Source organism: Giraffa tippelskirchi, chromosome 13, assembly GCF_054371585.1.
Source record: "Giraffa tippelskirchi isolate mGirTip1 chromosome 13, T2T-mGirTip1v1.2.pri, whole genome shotgun sequence".
Lineage (NCBI taxonomy): Eukaryota > Metazoa > Chordata > Mammalia > Artiodactyla > Giraffidae > Giraffa > Giraffa tippelskirchi.
In genome coordinates, this window is record NC_137287.1 from 120,325,327 (window position 1) to 120,345,877 (window position 20,551).

General features: G+C 49.9%; 1 protein-coding gene across 8 annotated transcripts in view; it reads right to left on the bottom strand.

Annotated features, from left to right (window-relative positions):
- Window positions 1-20,551, bottom strand: part of NFATC2 (nuclear factor of activated T cells 2) — a 154,634-nt gene that overhangs the window by 121,141 nt on the left and 12,942 nt on the right. For 4 of the 8 annotated variants that reach the window (XM_081560328.1, XM_081560332.1, XM_081560326.1 and 1 more), the window contains exon 1: window positions 16,270-16,627. The exons of 2 other annotated variants lie outside the window; for them this stretch is intronic. Coding sequence is in view for 2 of the 6 variants with exons in the window: in XM_081560326.1 (XP_081416452.1) it covers window positions 16,270-16,399 (130 nt within the window). In the remaining 4 variants the exon portion in view is untranslated. Of the gene's footprint in view, window positions 1-2,635; window positions 5,061-16,269; window positions 16,628-20,551 lie in introns of those variants that run through there. 2 more of the 8 variants (XM_081560330.1, XM_081560333.1) reach the window with 2 other exon arrangements.

Sequence of the window (20,551 nt, forward strand, 5' to 3'; positions counted from 1 at the left end):
ACCTCAAGAGGGGGTGATTTGGTAATATCAAAATTCCAAACACATGTACACTTGAAACCACGCACCGGCACTTTCAGAAATCTCTGCTACAGGTACACTCCTGTGTGCAGTGTGATGTGTTCATAAGTTCAATTAGTCCAGCCCTGTTCTCAATCCCCTCGAACTGGAAGTAACCTTCTATCCATTGGCTGGGGATGGGTTAAATTCTGTCATTCATACAGTGAGATATAATGCAGCTAGGAAAGGGCGGGAAAGGGTCTTTTTGTATTGATATATAGTGACCACCAGATAGTGTTACAGATGCTCACAGTATGCATAAGACAGAAACAGAGGGTGAGTGTACACACACACCCACACACACACACACACTGCTGATGGGTGCATAGGTTTTTCTCTGAAAGTCTCAGGTTACAGGAACCTCCCCCAAGGAGAAGAACTAAGTATTAATAATTAGGGGCAGAGGCAGAAAGGAGACTCTGATTTCTGTATTATGTTGAGGGTAGAAATGCAATTTTCGAAAGACATGTTTTTATTTTATTTTGTTCCAAGGGGAGCAGGGTGACGAGAGATGATCTCGAGTAGTGACACCTGGTTTGGGAAGCAGGGAATTGAGTTCTAGTCCTTTTCTGCCACTAACTAGCCATGTGACCTTGGAGACAGTCCCCCACCCTCTCTGGGTCTAGACCTCCTCATTTGGAACAGGACGATATTAAACCCAATCCGTCTCCTTGGCTGCTTCTGGCTCTGAAATCTTTTCATTTTTCTAGCTAGAGTCTGTAGGGTCTAAGATTCTCGTAAAGCTGCAGTTCATTATCAACTTGCATTTGGGCCTGCAAACACACACACACACACACACACACACACACACACACACACCTTCCTGAGGGGTAAGAGAGCATAGATTTTTAATCTAGGAAGAGATCCAGGTCAAATCCACGTTTGACTACAGTCTACAAAACAAAACACAGAAAGCCTCTTAGCAAAAATTCCAGCCTTATCAGAAAAACTGAGCTACATCTTAGCAGAAACACCCTCCTCGGGCTGATGTGAAAGTCACAGAAAACTTAAAAACACACATCACTCACACTCTTGGGCAGCAATGAAAAACAGAAAGGCCAGTTTCTGCTGAGCAAAAGTATTTAAAGCATTTACATTGGTTTTAATTAATACAAGCAGTAGAGTGTCTTTTTCTTTTCTCTCCCCAGGATTTTGAAAGTTTACCCACAAGCAAGGAATATGGAGGTAATTTATAATTATTTAATTCTCAGTCGCCTGGGTATTTGACAGTAATTCTCACAGACAAAAGGCCCATCGTTCAGATATTTCTTTAAGTAGCTAGGGTTCTTCACTGTGTCTCTGTAAACAGCCACCACCCTTGCAGACTGCTCCCTTGAAGCCCGCGCCATGCCCACGCAGCCCTGGGCCAAGTTTGTTTCATTTCAGAAGCACCCGATTCTCTCAGAAGGGTTTCCAAAGAGCTTGCTTTTCTTACCACTTGCATGATCTTTGCTATATTCATGTACCACCAGTGAATATTATTTACTTAATATTTCTATTTAAATTCATTCGCATATGACTTTTTTTAAGGAAACTTTACACCCTGCCACAAATGGAAAATCAGTGTCACCTCCATAAATAGAAGGGAGGGTAAAAATACAATCAAAATAAAAGTTACTAAATTCAAGTGAGACACCGTTGCTAGCCCAAGGCTCCCAGCCTCAGGCCCACTTTTTTTTCCTCCTCAATGCTCATTTTTTTAAAGTAAGGTATCATTTCTACATACAGATTTTGAGTGTAGAGTTCAATGAGTTTTGCCCAATGTTCCATTCCCTGGTAGCCATCACCACAATCAAGATGTAGGACATTTCCACAACCCCAGAAAGTCGACACTTTTTCAAAGCTGGCAACGGGAGGAAGAAATGGCAAACGTCAAGAAAGAAAGGCGTTAAAGATACAATGACACCTGATGGAGGCCTCACTCCTTCTAAGGAGATTAAAGGGAAGCAGCTTTGCCAAGAGGATGGCCCTCTTATGAATGTCCCCATAGGAGAGCATAAAACCAACCCACGTGCCGTGGAAGGCATCTGGCCCACACTCAATGCGTCAGTGTTCAGAAAGAGACAGAGGGTGGAGCAGAAATGGGGGATTCAGAGGTCGTTGTTCTAGGTCCTCTGTGCCTCCATGCCTTTGCACATGCTATTCCCGTAGCTCAGAACACCCTTCCACACCTCCTGTCCTCACTTCTCCTAGCAAGCCACTATTTGTTCATTTCACTTGGGCCACCTCCTCCTGAAAGCCCTCCCTGCTTTTCCCTAGGCTGGCTCAGACACTACAGACTCTGCAGTGTTTCCAGAACTTACAGAATCATGTAGGGAAGTCTATCAAGTACAGATTCACTCCTCTGTCTCCCTACTAGACTGTGAACTTCTGAAGACAGGTTAAGGTCAATGATAATAATAACAGTAATAACAACAGTAGCAGCAGCTAATATTTATTGAGAATTTATATGGCAGGCTCTGATGTAAGTACATTACAAGTAGTCCATTACTTAATTCTCACAACCTATGAGATGGGTGCTGTTTACTCCCCTTTTACAGATAAGTTAACTGAGGTACAAACAGATGAATTAACTTGCCTGAGGTCTTGCAACTTGAACCCAGCAGACCTGAGACCAGGGATTCTCAACCTCAGGACTACTGACGTTTAAGTGAAGTGAAAGTTGCTCAGTCGTGTCCGACTCTGCAACCCCATGGACTATACAGTCCATGGACTTCTTCAGGCCAGAATACTGACATTGAGGGCTAGAAACTTCCTTGCTGTGGAGGCTGTAGGATGTTTAGCAGCATGCTGGCCTCCGCCCACTAGACGTCTGTAGCATCCTCACTCCTTGCTCAGTTTTAACAAGCAGAAGCATCTCCAGGCTTGCCAAACTTCTTCTGCCAGGCAGAATCGCCTCCAGCTGGGAACCACTGCTCCAAGCCCGACAGCTCCAGGGCCTCCCCCGGGGCCTGCCCACGGCCAAGGCCCCAAACACTGCTGGGAATATCAGCCCATGAGTCACACCTGAACTGACTCAGAAATGAGACGTCGGCTCCCTGTGAGCCCTGGCAGGTAAATCGTTTCTGCAACAGACATCTGAGATCACCACCGCCCTCCCTTTCCCATCAGGTTCTCAGGTGCCCACCCCACATCCAGGTCCCATGAACGTCTGGGGAGACCTCTGGCCACTCTCTGAAACTGGAAGACAAGAAGGCTGGGGCGGCCACTCCAGCCCCACTTCAGCAGGGCATCTGCACGGAGATCTGGGTCTCGGTCAATACACGGTGTTAGATCACGTATTTGTTCAGTCGCTCAGTCATGTCCACCTCTTTGCAACCCGCTCCACGGCCTTGCGCCCCGGCTGTGTGATCTGGGGGACCTGTGAGTCCTCGTGTATAATACGGGGCTGAGGTTGGTGACAATACCCATCTGACACTTCATCTCATGCACATGAAACCCAAAACACACAAAATAAACAATAAATAAGGCCTTTTGGTATATTAGTAGTATTATTATGGAAAGAATTATCGTTTAAGTTGAAAATGCTACCCTTTCTCTGCTTTCATTTGGCTTCCCTGGTGACTCAGATGGTAAAGAATCTGCCCGCAAGGCAGGAGACCTGGTTTGATCTCTGGGTCAGGAAGATACTCTGGAGAAGGGAATTGCAACCCACTCCTGTATCCTGGCGAATTCCATGGACAGAGGAGTCTCGTGGGCTACAGTCCATGGGGTTGCAAAGAGTTGGACACAGCTGAGCAACTAACACTTTCTGTTTACATTCCCTTATTCTACAACCTAAAGTGTGGCACACACTGGCCCCCCAGGGACTTCTTTTAAAAAAGAAAAAGGGAAGAAACCTTTATAAAAATAAAATGTATCAGTCAGCACTTTGAATTCTGTTTTCTGCTAGCCTTCAGAAAATATGTGGAGTAGGTAAAGAATGCCTCTGACACTCCTTCCAGTCCATGCTTTGCACTTCTTCTGGGCTATGTGGGAGCTAACCAACTAAATCTTACTAAAGTGTTAGTGACACACCAAATTCAATGGACATGAACTTGAGCAGCTCCAGGAGACGGTGAAGGATGGGGAAGCCTGGCGTGCTATAGTCCTTGGGGTTGCAAAGAGTCGGACATAACTGAGTGACTGAACAACAAAGCTAACTGCAACAACAAAAATGATTCTCTGTAACACATCTCTACCATTTACTTTATACCAAGAACCACTCTGTATGTATTTAACATACACTAGTGTTTGTTTTACAAGAACCCTTCGAAGCTTGTGATAGTTTCCTCATTTTCTAAATGGGGAAAGTAAGGCTCAGAGAGGGTGATTAATTTGTCCAAGATCACACAGCTGCTAAGTGGCAAAATTGGGTTCGGTCTCAGGCGGCCCAGCTCCTCCAGCCCCATAACTCACAAAAGGGAATATTTCCTGGATCATGACGCCTTCACCCCAACACAGAAAACTGAGGTGTCCCCAGAACAGGAACTGGTCTGGAGCCCTTGAGGAGGTAGGCTGCCCTAGACAACGGAAGACACAGATTCCTTTCTTCTGGAATACTCATAATCCCTCCGTTTGCCCCAGGATTGAGTCAACGATTATTTAAAAACCTCACTCAGGCCACACGGCGCTCTCTGCCAGCTCCTGCCCTCCTGAGCCTCCGGCGGGCCTGTTGCTCACCCTCAAGGACACAGGGCCAAGTCTGAGACCGCTGCCAGCGCCAACCCACCGGCCAACAGATCGCTTTTGAAAAAAGGAACAGCAAGAGAACGTCTCTCCGCTGAGGATGACAAGCGGGTGGAATTTTCAGGAAGCAGAATAGAATGACCAAAATAGAAAGCCAGCTAAGGAAGCTCCAGGAGGCGTCTGTCCTGGGGGGACGGGGGGGGGGGGGGGTGCCGCGTGAGCCGGGCACTCAGGCTTCAAAGCCGCGGAGGAGAGGAGCCAGGAGAGGAGCCAGGATACGGCCTAGAGGCCGGGCCCCAGAGCTGTGGTCCACCCCTGTCTGAAGCGACAGACCCACTGCTCACACCCCGAGGTGGTGGGAGGCCTGGGCCCAGGTTTGAGACATCACAGTCTGTTGCCATGGCAACAGCGTGAAGATGCCACAACCTGGCAGCTCGCACGTGCAGCAGGAGGGCGGGGAGAAGCGGGAGGCCCCTCCCCGCCCCTCCCCGCCCCTCCCCGCCCCTTCCCTGCATCCCTCCGCTCTCATAACCCACTGTGTGATCCGGGCTGCAGGAAACGCCAAGAGGAGCCGAAGCTGGATGGACTTCGCATCTGGCGGCTTGCACCACCTATAGAAAGACCTTCTTTGAAAATTTACCGATTGCGCTTTGAGTAACACATTCAGCGCTTAGCAAACTTTCCGACAGGCCCCCCTCATGCCCCTACGGCCCCCAACAGACACGCATGCGGGAGGTAATTGGATTCCCGATCAATGAATCGTGTGTTAATGATGACGGGGAGAATCAGGTGGTCACACCCGTCATTCAGAGATGACACACACAGACGCAGGGCGTGAGAGGTGAGAAATTCCATCCAGCTAAGTCAGGTCCAGAGATGCCAGCGAGGGAAAGAAGGCAGTTTACCATCCTGTCTCGTTCAACGTGGAACCACTGGAAAAAGCCACCATGACTGCCGTGCCCTTTGCTGACCCTGCGCCGGCTAAGACGGCTGTCTGCCTTCACCAGACAGGACAGAAAGGAGCTCTGGGTCCTGCCTCCCAGGCAGCCTGCCACGAGGCCAGGCGCCCAAGACCCAGGACCCGGGACAGTGTGCAAGCTCCAAATCTTACAGAATGGCTACTGGCATGGCTGTCTGCAAAAACACACACACCCGCATGTCTTCCTTGTGGAGAGATGTATGGGGTCTGCAAGCCTCAAGTTCAGCTTCCGGATGGAAGGGCAGGGCCTGATGGACATGAAACCCCACCTCGTCCTCAAACTGGGATGGGAAGAACCGGGTGGAATCATTCCACGGGGCCCTCATGCTTTCAAGAGCTCCAAAGACCTTCCCATCTTCCTTCATTCACTGCTCCTCGAGCCCTCCTGTGTACCACGTGGCTGACAAGCACCTGGAAGCCAGGTACCATCTAGTCCTCTGTGTCACCGAGGGGGCCAGGGAGGCCGAGGGGGGTGGGGATTCAGCCACAGTCACAAAAACAATCAGAGCAGGGACTTTTCTGGCAGTCTAATGCTGACGACTTTGCCTTCCAGTGCAGGGGCTGAGATCCCCCATGCCTCACGGCCAAAAACCAAAACATAAAACAGAAGCAATATTGTAACAAATTCAATAAAGGCTTTTAAGAAATGATCCACATCAAAAAAAAAAAATCTTTTGCAAGAAACCAGGGGCAGAGCTGGGGTTCAAATTGAGAATCATTTAGATGCCATAAGATATTAGAAGTACACCTCGGTGCCTTTTTACAAATGTGCATCCACCATTCAAGACACAGAACGTTTCCATCCTGCCAGATGGTTCCCTAGTGGCCCCACCCAGCCAATAACCCTCATTCAGGGAGACCTACTCGCCCGCCTTCCCTCATGATGGCCTGGGTTTGCCTGCTTTGACCGTCACATAAATAAAACTGTATGGAATGTACATGTACATGATGTAGATCTCAACCTTATGTCTGAGATTTAACAACGTCGTATGCAGTAATGGATTCTTTTTCATGGCCGTGTAATAGTCCATCAGATGCCAACATCAGACTTGGCTTATCCGGTCACCATGCCACACTGCCTCCACTTTTCAAGAAGACAGCCATCTGAGATGGAATTTGTGCCTTAGAGAGGCCCTTCTCTAAGAGAAGACAATCTCCCCGCATTTGTCACGTGGCACACAGCAGGGAGCAAGGCTCAGGAGACTTCCTTGCCAAAAGGAGAAGAAAAGATCTGGTCAGAAGAATCAACCAGAAACAGATCTCAGATAATCCTCCCTCCGAAACAGGGTGCGCGTGGCTAACCCACCTCTCTGTCAAGGCTCTGCACAAGGAGACATAGGCAGGGGCCCGTCCGCCTTCCCTGCTTTGATTCCTCCAACTCACTCAGCAAAGACCCCCCTCACCTTTATGCCAGCGCCCCTCACTGAGCCCCACAACCCCTGACATGGAGTGCAAAGCTGGTTTCCACCTTTCTTTCAGCCAACTTGAAGTTCAAGTGCAAACTTCCCCTTGAAGACAGTGGGGCCCCTGGAACCCCTGGCCAGGGGCAGAGACTTAAAATTAATACCTGATTGACAGATGGCTTCTTTATTTACACTCACCCCCAGGAACTTTCACTTCAGTGCCCTGTTCCCGGGGGCGGGTACGCTTCATCAGAGGCTCCTGCCAACCCCGGGCATTAATGACCTCCTTTCTCCATGGCAATGGAGATGAGGTCACGGGTTGTGGATTTCACACCAGGAGCCCACCTTCTCAGGAGCACACAGGTAAACAGCCCCTTTCTGTGGTCTTTACAATAACTTTCGCCAGCACTGCAGACGTCAAGGTTTCCCCCCACCCCGACCCGCGCTCATTTAACAGCCCACCTTTCTCAGCAAGCCCAAGCAGGTTTGTTTTGATAAGGACCTTTATAAATCTTGAGCTTTTGCAGGCAACTTTCTTACCTTCAGAAAGCTCACTCAGGCGTGGCTCAATTAAAATTCACATAGAAGCACTGGCTTTTAGAAACGCATCTTATTAACTGAAACAGGCCCAACTGAGAAAATGCTCTGTTTTTTTCAAAACCTCAGGTCAAGAGGCACGGAAGGTCCTAAATGCCAACTCAGGAAAAGCAATCTCTCTGCTCTTCCTGTAGTGTCCTCTCTGCCTTGGATACATTTCTCTGCAGAAGAAAACAGCACTACAAGTCTAAGGCACAGAACTTCAGATCTAAATGCCAGTTTGTACGAGAGGCAAGGGACAAAACAACACAAAACACCACCACGGGGACGCCACTGGCAAATCCACCACACAGAGGCCAGTACAAGAAAAATGACCCTGCTTCTTCAACAACGGCAAGAAAACAGACTGGTGGGGATTTTTATAAAATGAGAGAGATCTAATGGCCATGTCAATGAATTACAATGTTAGGATCTTGTCTGGATCTTGGTTCAAACAAGTTAACCATGAAAAGACACTTGTGAGACAAGCAGGAAGTTTAAACACTGGACATTTGAAGTTAAATATTATGGCTTTGGGGGCTTCCCAGGTGGCACCAGTGGTAAAGAACCCGCCTGCCAATGCAGGAGACTTAAGAGATGAGGGTTCAATCCCTGAGTCAGGAAGATCCCCTGGAGAAGGTCATGGCAACCCACTCCAGTATTCTTGCCTGGAGAACCCCATGGACAGAGGAGCCTGGTGGGCTACAGTCCATGGGATCGCGAAGAGTCGGACACGACTGAGTCAACTTAGCACACGATACAGCTTTTTAGGTTTGGTAATGGTATTTGATTTTTCTCAGGAGCCCTTATATTTGAGGGCTACATTCTAATCTATTTATTAATAAAATATTCTATCATCTGCAATGTGATTTAAAGCAAGCAGAAGTGGAGATGCAGAGAACATGTTGAGCTGGGGAAGAAATAAGACTGGCCTTCAGTGGGTAACCGTAGAAACTGGCTGCTGTGAACACGGGAGCTAATGATACCATTGTCTCTACTTTTCCACATTTTGGACAAAGTTTAGGAAAATGTCACGGGCCATTCCTCTTGCTTTGGGGGAACCCGCGCCGGGCTCCCCTCCAGGTAGGAAAGCTGACACACCCCAGGGAGAGCCCCAGGGCGAGTCTGGCCTTCTTCCCTGAGCTCGGTTTGGGAACAATCAGTAAAACCCAACCTCGCACCAGCCCAGGGAAGCCGAGTCTGGCGGAGCTCTGGGGAGCCGGTGGCTGTTTCCTGTGCTGGGGAGGGGGGAAAGCGGAAGTCCCTTCGTGGGGGGAAGCCACAAGACATCCATCACGCGGCACTTTCCAAGGCTGCCTCTTCCCGGCCCAAGCTCAGGGGTCCCGCGGCGCCGCGGCAGGACACCTGAGAAGGCCCTGCCTCTCTGAGAAGCAGCCTCGGGGAACCTTGCAGAGTCTGAACAACTGAGAAAGCTTCTGCAGCCGGCCTCGTTCTGGGGCTGAGGCAGGGGCCCGTGCCCCGGGCAAGCTTTTCATCAGAACTGATCCCTACATAGAGCTGCCCAGGTGGCTCAGTGGTAAAGAATCCACCTGCCAATGCAGGAGGCGAGGGTTCGATCCCTGGGTCGGGAAGATCCCTAGAGAAGGAAAGGGCAACCCACTCCAGTATTCTCACCTGGGAAATCCCATGGACAGAGGAGCCTGGTGGGCTACAGTCTATGGGGTCGCACAGAGTCGGACACGACTGAGCATGCACGCACGATCGCACGTAAGTTCGATATCGTGCTATGATGCTGATAGCGACTCATCTCCAAAAAGCATCTTCTCTTAAGGCTCAGGATTCTTCAAAGGCCAAGGCAGAGACTCTCCCCTCCAAGGACCCAGTGCTCTCAAGAAGTTGGGTGAGCCAGGCGGTTTCTCAGAACACACCACCCTGCTCCCACCCTGCCGTCCAACCTGCACGTAGCCCCGCTGCCCGCAATCACACTGCCTTGTGGGAACCTGCCATCACCAGCCCCACTTCACAGATGAGAAAACAAGCAGACAGGATCAAAATCACCTGCCCGGAGGCAAACCACTAAGAAGGAATTACGCAACTTTTCATCCATTTATAAGGCAATGATTTATTGTATGCTTGCTAATGCCAGGTACTTCAGCTTGGCCAAGGTCAAGCAAGTAAGAGACAGCTAAGTCAGAACAAGCCAGGATTTCCTGACTTCAGATCTGTCGCTCTGGCTTATTGAGCCAATGGCTGTGGAGCTGGGGGGACACGTGCCCCGGGAGGCATGCACGACAATCCACTGGGATGTAGAAAGAAATACAGAAACAGCAGAACTCGTTTATAGTCTGTCCTTTCCCACTTGGGTTTCTGTTGCATATTTTATGAGTATCATCCCATTAGGACAACAGTGAACATACCATTGATAATTATGTAGAATCAAAACATCATGGGTGAATGCGCCCCATGTTGGCATTAAGGGTACCCAGGAACGCTGGGGTCAGTGAGAGTCAGGCTGAGCTACAGTGCTGAGGACAGGGACTTAGGACTCCAGTTGCCTGGGCTCGAAGCCTGTCCTGCCACGTACTTCTCATGACTCTCAGCAAAAGTGAACTGACCCCCAAGAATTCTGACTTCATGGGTCCTGGGTATGCCTGAAAGATTCTAGTCTGTAGCCAGGATTAAGGACCACTGGCCACCAATGCTGCATTTCTCAAATGTATCCAAGCCCATCATCTTACAGGACTAAAAAGCCTTGAGAGGCAACTCAAATAACACAGCATTAAGATTTTAAGAGCCTCCACTTCTGATCAAGGGCTTCCTTGGGAGGTCAGTGGTAAAGGATCCGCCTGCCAATGCAGGAGACACGAATTCTATCCCTGGGTGGGGAAGATCCCCTGGAGAAGGAAATGGCAACCCACTCCAGTATTCTTGCCTGGGAAATCCCATGCACAGAGGAGCTTGGCGGGCTACAGTCCCTGGGGTCACAAAGATTGAGACACGACTGAGTGACTAAAACAACAACTTCTGATCAAAGGCTGAGGGCACCTTAAGAACAGACGGCCTTTAATCTGGAAGCTGGGCTGACATGTGCTCAACAGTAAAGAATGATTCAGGCAACTTTCTCCCCAGTTCTTTTGCCTCCCTTGACAAGGCCGCTGCTCAACTCAGCCCTCACTTCACCTTTCCAGCTGCACCTGGAGACACTCTTTGTACAAAGCAGGCTTATTAAGGGTTGTCCTTAACTCGACACAGACGGCAACGTCTCTGAATGTCACATGTGTTTAGCGAACTTGCTTGCTTAGGGTAGAGCTCTATTTTTAGTAAGCACCAAAAACAAAAAAAAAGCCCAGATACTATATATCAGCACCTCATTTGTCCCTATTTGTTTACCAGGCTGTGTCCCACATTGGCCTGGGGGCCAGACAAGGGCAAGACCACATTTCATTCATCTCTGTGCTCCACAGGGCCTGGCACAAAACCAGCATTCAATGAGTGTTTGCTGAAAGAATGAGGCTTTAATTGTGCCCTGTGAATGGGCAGAGAGCAGGTGGCCCTGAGTTGAAGTGCAGATGACATTAGAGGATGGGCTACAGCAGGGTTTGTGACTCTACCTGAAAATGGTATAAAAGGTGAAAGTGAAAGTGAAGTCGCTCAGTCATGTCCGACTCTTAGCGACCCCATGGACTGTAGCCTACCAGGCTCCTCCGTCCATGGGATTTTCCAGGCAAGAGTACTGGAGTGGGGTGCCATTGCCTTCTCCGGTATAAAAGGTGAGCCATGGGCAAAAGGGGATTGTGCAGCAGTGGGGACATATGGGCGGTAGGGATTGGGGCTTCCCTCATAGCTCAGCTGGTAAAGAATCCACCTGCAATGCAGGAGACCCCACTTCAATTCTTGGGTTGGGAAGAGCCACTGGAGAAGGGATAGGCTACCCACTCCAGGATTCTTGGGCTTCCCTTGTGGCTCAGCTGGTAAAGAATATGCCTGCAATGCAGGAGACCTGGGTTCCATCCCAGGTTGGGAAGATCCCCTGGAGAAGGGAAAGTCTACCCACTCCAGTATTCTGTCCTGGAGACTTCCATGGACTGTATAGTCCCTGGGGTCGCAACGAGTCGGACACGACTGAGTGCCTTTCACTTCAGGGTGTTCAGGTGCAGAAGGGTACGCGCATGTGTAGTGTGCTCCTGCAGCATATGGGACCTGAGGCTTTCATCAGCCTTTCAAAGGTCTGTGACCCAAAGAGTTTGAGGATCAGCAGAATCAACTATAAGCAATGGTCAGGAGTCCACTTTCCTTTCTGAAAGGTTAAAGTTAACGCCATGTGCATCAGCTTACCAGAGGAGGGACATGCCAGAGTCACTGAGGCAGACTAGAAGCAAGCCCTCCCACCACCCACCTCTGGAGGTGACCGGGGATCCCCAGGGTCCATCCATCTTTCCCAGTGTATTACAAGTTGGAAGAAGTAAGAATGCATACAAAGAAATTAAGCTTCTGACCTGTCTGCTGACAGCCAGCATGCCTCTCCCAAGTTAGGCTCAGTAGCCCTCGCCAGGACTCCCTGTCTGCATTCTTCCTATTACTATGTATTTAGCTCTTTCCCTCAAAAGAAAATAAGAGTTTACTTTGCATGCCTCTGAACAAATAAATCTGAAAACTCAGAAAGGTGAAATGGATGATTTCCTAGGAAGATAAAGTTTACCAAAACTGACTCCAGTAGAAAGAGAAAATGTATACAGCCCAATTCCCATAGACACAATTGAGAAAGTTATCACAGAACAAGACCATAAAAAGGCACCAGGTCCAGATGGCTTCACAGGGGAATCCTATCACAACTTTAGGAACTGGATAGTCCCAATAATACACACATTGTTCCTGAACATAGAGAAGCAAAGAAATTTAAACTTGACAGCACACCAAAAAGGACATTACAAATATCACTCATGGTTTAATTGCTAAGCCGTGTCCGACTCTTGCGATGCCATGGACTATAGCCTGCCAGGCTTCTCCATCCATGGGATTTTCCAGACAAGAATATTGGAGTCAGTTGCCATTTCCTTCTCCAGGGGATCTTCCCTGATCCACGGATCAAACCCAGGTCTCCTGCATTGCAGGCAGATTCTTTACCAACTGAACCACCAGGTGAATACTGCTAAAAGAAATCTTAAAAAATATTATCCAGTAGATGCCAGGCCCACCACCATAAGAAAATAATACACAGTGACCATGTGGGGTTAACACCAGGAACGTTTCAATATTAGGAAATCTATTAATATAAATGATCTTAGAATAAAATCATATTTTTCCATAGATGCTAAAAAGTCTGTGGCATAACTCAACTCCCATTCCTAATCAAAACTCTCATGAAAATAGAAATGGATGGATACTTCCCTAACATAAATACGTATGTCTCAATTCTAAAGCTAACACTGAAGATTCTTCTGCCTGGGTCAGGAACAAGGCAAGGATGCCTACTTTCCACTACCATGTAGATGCTACTGGAGATATTAGTCAATGCAATTAGACAAGAAAAACAATTAGAGGCACTAACTTATTGAGGGCAGGGACTGGGTCTCATTTTCTATTACATCCCCAGGATCTAACACCATGGGTGCTCAATAATTAGACAGATGAGTAAATGAATAATGACTCACATGAATAGAGCACCTCTATTAAAGAAATCAAAGGTTTAATAAAAAGATAGTGACAAATCACACTGTGTTAACTGATTTGAATGGGTTAAGCCATTCAAGGCAAACAGTTCTATGAGGTAAGTACTATCATTCAGTCACGTGACAGCTGAGCAAACAGAGGTCCTGAGAGATTAAATGACTTATCCAAGATCATCTTGTCAGTAATGTTTTAAATTCCAGTCTTGCATGGTGCCAGGCCCCTAACTGCTTTGTGTGTGTCTCTCACCACGTGAGGGGACGAGAAACTCACGCAGTAGATCAGGAAGCAGGCTCTGGCGCAGGACTGCCAGGTTCACATTTCAGCTCTGCCAGTTACCAGCTCTGCTTTATTGGGAAAGTTCCTTCACCTCTCTATGCCTCATCAACCCCCTCTACAAATGAAGGTGACAACCTTCTATGAAGTGTGCACCTTCTATGGTTGGAGGGGTACTACACGGGCTAATAACATCTGCCACACGCTCAAGTTCCATAAAATAAGCATCTGACTTCCCCCAACTCCCTACCTGCCATCACCAGTTCCTGACAGTGTCTGTCCCAGGAGCAATCCTCTTCCTTCCTGGGTCTTTTGCCAAGCGCATTGCCCAGAGTTAAGGAGAACACCTCATGTGTATCACCAACATACTGTCATGTGGGACAAAGTGTATTGGCCAGACACGGCCTAGTGTTGATCCTTGGGGAGTTTCATGCGGAAGCAGATAAAAGTGACTGGGCGAGCCTGAGCCCGACCCACACCTGGAACAGCTCGCTTCAGCCTCTCAAGGCTCGCGACATCCCTTCTCTTCCTGAGCCATGATGTTTCTCTCCTGATGCCTTCCCAGCAAGGACTGATTGCAGAGTCCAAGGCATAATTCCTCATCCTTAAGTTAGGCTGCACGTTTGGCAAGGAGTAACTTTATGATAGAGGAACCTGCCAAAGGTTACCTCGGCCAGGTGATCAAGGCTATCATCAATAATGATAAATCATGTTGATGGTAGGTACCCATGATATGATGTGATGGAAATGGTCACTTTACCTCTGCGGTCTTCCCCCAAAATCCACAGCCCTATCTAACCATGAGAAAAACATAAGATCCCACTGAAAGGACATTCTACAATGTACCTAGTCAGTACTCCTCAAAACTGTCAAGCTTATTAAAAAAAAAAAAAGACAATCTGAGCAAAGTATGGACTTAGCTTCATAAAACTGTATCGTAATATTGGCTCACTAATTATAACAAATGCATCCCACTAACGAAGGATGTTCCTCCTGTGGGGAGCTGGGTGCTGGGTATACAAAAGCTCGCTGTACTCTCTTTACAGTTTTTCTGTAAATTTAAGACTGTTTCCAAAAATAAAGTTTAGTTTTTTAAAAGATAGATTCTGGGGCCTTCACCGTGGTCATTTAGACACCCATCTGGCGGCCACCAAGCACCCCTTTGCCAAGAAAAACTATAAAATGCACCTCCCATCAGATTTGGCTTGGAAACTATTTCCCCGGAAATCTCCCCGCTGCAGGAAAAAAAAAAAAAATCCGTTGATTGTAAATCTGGGAGGGATGTAAGTATTCCCTCCAAACATGACTTTAATCTTAACGAAGAGCAAGACCACTGATGCTAGAGGGATCGTTTGCAGATTCTTAATTGTATCTTTTTAAAGCAAAGGATGGCTTCCAGATTGCAACTCAAGAAGACTCGTCCCTTTGGCTGGCTAATTATTTCCATCTCCAGCCAAAATAGAGAATAATTACTAACTACCATCTTCACTTGGTATCCGAGTGAAGGGCATCTCTGAAGCCAGAGCAAGCCCTTCACCTAAGGAGTTTCACCTGAAGACGCTGCGGAGGGAAAGTTAAAACTTCTCTGCCTCACACAGCATCTCTGGGAAACAGCAAACCCGGGAGAGTCCGGAAAGGGCCTCCTACACACACCAGCCAGCACAACTCCTTCCTGCTGCCCCGATGCAGCCAAGCCCAAGTGCATCTGGAAGTCGCCAACAGGCCTGCCCCCAAGGCTTCAGCAAGCAGTGGCTGAGCTAGGCTGTCAAAAGCAGGAAGCCTGGTTGGCTTTTTCTGTTTTTTCCCCCAGACAACCTGCTAGCCAGAAAAATACAGTGCGGCTGGGTGTGCGACCGCCTCCTCTGACCAAGGCTCCTGTTAAGCACGTGAAATGACGGCCCAGCCTGGGGAAATCCCCAGTCCCCAGCGCAGAGAACACTTGCAGATATGGACTGACAGGTCGCTGAGGCAGGAATAAGCCTGCACCTTCCTGAAACCACGGGCGGGCACCCTCCAACCCCCCACGGTCTGAATGCCTGTGGGGCGGGGAGGCCCACTTAATAAAGCTCAGACTGAAGCATGTGAGGTGATGTGCAAACGGCAGCGGCAGAACTCAGGGAGGAAATGGCCCAGCCGCCTAAGATGAGGGCGAACCACTCTCTAGCATTAGATACAGACAACCTCTTCCTTAGAGTCAACGCAAAGTCCCCAACAACGGCTCGCACACGGTGGGGCTCGGAGGTGGGCGGATCCGCTTCACCAGCCCTCTTTTTGCACCATTCCCGGACTGCCTGCCGAAAAACTCCATTCTTTGGCTTCCTCACCTCCTCCCTCCGAAGGCAAAACCCATAGCTTCCACCGCCCACTGATGAATGACCAGCAGCGGGCAAGAGACCAGCTGAGACCCCTGCTCCCTTTTGCTTCACCACCAGTGACCCTCAGGGAGAAGTAAGTGGAGACTGACGCCCCACCAGGCAGAGAGCCTACTGCCCTCTAAAGGTGGCTGCAGTCTCCGACGTCTCCCGCCCTCCCTCTCACCTGGGGAGAGGCAGCCTCCCCCCCCCAACTCCAGGCTCCCCAGGAAACGTGACGCGTGGGGCAAGGGGCCCCACCCGTGGCCACTGCCCAGGCCCCAGCCCCAGCCCGGGCTCGGGGGCCAGGCCGGGGCGAGCCTCCACCGACCTTCGATGGGATTCAAATAGTCATAATCGAACAGGATGGAGAAGTCTAACTCGTCCTGGGGGCTGCCTCCAGGCTCGTGGCCCGGGGCGTCCCCGCCGTCGGGGTCGGGCTGCTGCTCCGGGGCGTCCATGGCGCACGAGGCGGCGGGAGGGCGGCGGGCCGGGGGCGGAGGCGGCTCGGTGGCCTCCCGGACCCCTCGCCGGGGAGGGCGAAGGGAGCAGGAAGCGGGGCGGAGAGGCGGGCGGAGCGGCGGGGTCACTGTCCTCGTGGGGACACACGCGGGGTCCGGGGATGGCGCGCCCGGGGGAGCTGAGCGGCGGCGGCGGCGCGCGCTTCCTGCTCCGGAGGCACCTGTTGCAGCCCGGGGAGGGGAGGCGGGGACAGAGCGGCCCGGCCGGCGGGGCGGGGCCGGGCCGGGCCGCCACCCCGGGACCGGGGAGGGCGGAGACGGCCGGGAGGAAGCAGGCCGCCCCCGGTCCTGGCCGCACAGCCCGGCGCCGCGGGTAGCCACCGGCCAGGCGCTCGGGCGCGGCCGGCCGCCGCTCCCGCCCTCCCCGGTAAGCGCTGCGCCCCTGCCGGCTCCAGGATCCGGATGAGAAAGCCACTTGTCTTTTTGCCCTGGGTGACCGGCTGATACCAACAAGCGGGGGTGGGGCGGGGGGCGCGGGGTGCACCCACTCCCTTCTCTTGCAGACCTGCGCCTCTGTGAGCCCGCAGCTGTGGCTCGATTTTCACCTCCATCAGTCACACCCAGGACTTGGCAAAGTATCCCAGATACTGGAAAAGCGCAAGTCCTACCTCCCTTTCCATCTGCACCTCTTGGCCACCTGACATCTCCAGGGACCAGTAGGCACCAGACACTCTCGCCCGGGGACATTTAGGTCCTGGTGGGGGAAGACTCAGGACCGAGATAAACTCCAGAACAAAGAGCATCCCCCTGAGCTGTCAGCAGAGTGCTCACCAGAGACGTAGGGGAAAGGCTGGGGCGGCTTTGGTCCCCTCAGCGGTCCGGGGGCAGGGGAGGCCTCTCTGGCAAGATGGCATTTGGACGACCTGACTGCTGGGCAGACCTGGAGGAAGAGTGCTTCGGAGGTGAGAACCAAAACAAAGAGCCAGAAGCAGCTCAATGTGGCAGACCAGGTCAGAGGGCAGCGCAGGTGGAAAGGGTGGCTGGGGACGAGTGCACCTGGATGCTTGATCAAAACGCAGATTCCCAGGCCCCGCACTGGAGCTTGGGTCCATAAGTCTGGAGCAGAGGCTCGGAGATGTGTATTTTTAAGCAAGCATCCAAGGTGAATGCTACGAACAGGTACACTTAGGGAACAAGGCATAAGAACCGACGCCCAGCACCCCCTCCATAAAACACTTCCAGGGGTCTTGCACCAAGTTAGCTCAAGTCAGAAAACAGACTCACAGAGGTAGAGGAGATGAGACCAGTGGCCTCCACCTTTACAGGACATTGGCATCACCTGAGACACTTTTTAAAAATGCCTGTTCCCAGGTTCCAATCCAAACCCACTGAAGGTGTTTTTTTTAAATGACCTCAGATAACTCTAAAGGGCGGCCAGGGTTGAGAATTACTGGATCAGAAAAGGAGGTGGGAGAGGTTCAGGGGTTCCCTGAGAGCCACAGCTTGACCTGAAACGGGGACTGACTCGGATCCTTCCCCACATGCCAGAGGGATGGAGAAGATGCCCTCTTTCAGGGGTAGCGATCTCGGTTCCAGTAAGGGATTTGTGTGAAGCTGTCAATCATTATTCATTCCCCATTCCTTTATTGGGCACCTGCTAGGTACCAGGCACTACTGCAGATCCTGGGGGTGCAGCCATTGGCAGGACCAGGTCTCTACTACCCTCATCATATTTATATCCTGTTATTAAAGAGATACGGCAATGAATAGGGTTTTCCAAATCGCACTTAGACCAGTGACTCTTAACCCAAGTTACACATTAGCCTCACCTGGAGAGCTGTTAAAAAAAATTCATGAGGCTGGGCCCCAGGAGGGGCCAGTTACAATCAGAATGTTTGAGACTCGGGCATCAGTACTTTGTAAAATCTCCCCAGATGCTTCCAATGTGGCCTGGGGTAAGAATCACTGGTTTAGACACAAACTCCATTCCAGGATCCTGGGCCTTGATCACGACTCAAGCATTTTTCAGTCTTGGGAAGCTCTTTCTGGTTGTCAGAACATAAAAAAAAAAAAAAAAATCCTCTTCTTTGTTTCTTAGACATAAATATACACATACCAGGTGTGTCCAGCAAGCATCCTAGGGGTGGCTGATGAATTTAGGTGGAGGAGGGGAGATGACCCAGGCTAGGACTACTGCCAATTCAGGAGACACGGGTTCGATCCCTGGGTGGGGAAGATCCCCTGGAGAAGGAAATGGCAACCCACTCCAGTATCCTTGCCTGGAGAATCTCATGGACAGAGGAGCCTGGCTGACTACAGCCATGGGGTTGCAAAAGAGTTGGCCACGACTGAGCAACTCCACAACATAATGATCCAGAAATATATGGATGCTCTTTGGTCCCTGTGACAGGACTCAAAATCCAAGCCCTGAAATTTGGCCAGGGAAAATCAAAGGAGCCAACCCGTCCTTGTGCTACAGTCAAGGAGAGGCTAGTGTCATCGTCACTTGTCCCTTGTCATCCGTCCAGCCATGATGATTAAATGCCTCTAATCTAGTGGACATCTGTTGATTCTGCCCACCTGGCATCATTCCCCCCTTCTTCTGATAACAACACCCCAGTGTGTTCCTTTGAGAAACTACTCTTGATGATGCAATTTTGGTAAAATTATCTACCCAGTTGTCCCATACTACCCTGGCAAAGAAGTGTACAAATGACTCAGACTTGGCCAGTCAGAGAAGTTTATCTCCATTAGCCTATGAGATCCACTTGGGCAGGGGTCATGATTGATTCAGTCACAGCTTTATGTACAATGGGTGTGTGGATATGCAGATAGATAAATGAATGGATGGATGAGTGGATGTTTGGATGACAGATGGATGGATGGATGTATGAAATGGCAGAGTGGGTGGATGGATGGATGGATGGATGATGATGGATGGATGTGTGGGTGGAAGAGTGAATGGATGGATGGATGATGAATGGATGGGTGAATGGACGGATGGATAAGAGTCCGACTGTCCTTGTGTATATAAGATCCTTATATTTGTCTTTAAGGACCCTCCTCTCTAAGACTTAATCTGGCCACTCCATTGTTTGGGCAAGAATCTAAAATCTTACCCCCAGCTGACATCCTCTTGAGATACCCAGTAATAAGATGAGATAGTAAAAGTAAAATCACCTTCCATTTGATAAACTGCCTTGTGAGAATGGCTCAGGACATGGCAAATAATACTCTAATTGCCTCAGCTGTTCCTCTGAACAGTGGAAATATTTTTTAAGTTTCTAGAATCTGGAATCTGCACCAAATCAGAGCTCTTTAAGGGAAGGGGTTCAGACTAGGTCCTGACCCATAACAGAGTTTCTGCTAGAGCACTGGGAAGTGAGCGAGTTTTCTTCTCTAAAGGCCACTTTGAAGGTTGGGCCTTGGGTTGGGGGATGGCATATTTTCATTTCCAAAATAAATAATTTGTGCTGTTAGAAGCAAGGAGCAGAATGCGTGACCTTTATGCATTCAGAGGCCACTCCGGGGGAGGGGGGGAGCAGCTGGAGGCCTCGACAATGCAACCTGCCCTCTGCCCCGCCGCTGACCTTGTGGAGGCCCTGGCCTTTGAGCTTTTCTCCAGGCTCCCCAACAAAAGTGCAATGGGAGGCTAGTGAGGCCACTGAGGGTCTGAAAATCCTAGCACATGTCTGATCCTGGCCCAGGATTTCAGCTCCATTCAAACGCATTGACTCTAATGTATAATTGCAAACTGAGACAAGTGCCATGCAAGGAAAGAGGAAGATGCCACAGAGTTTACAACAATAACGTCAACACAGAATTCAGGAGAGGCTTCTTTGGGGAGGTGATACTTAAGCTGAGAACAGAAGGCTGAGCACAAGGTAGCCAGAGAAGAGTGAGGGGAAGAACTAACAGCCAGCTGGGAAAGTATGTGCAAAGGCCCCGAGGCAGGAAGAGGTAGGAAGTATTGGAGGAACTGAGAAAAGACTGGAGTAGCAGGTGCTTGGGGACAGGCAAGAAGATGGTGTGAGGTAAGGCTGAGGAGTTAGTGGGGCCTTCGTGGAGAATTTTGGACCTAAGACCAGTGAGGAATGACTGAAGTGTATTTAGGCAGGTACATGACAAGATCATATTTGGGGTTTTAAGCGG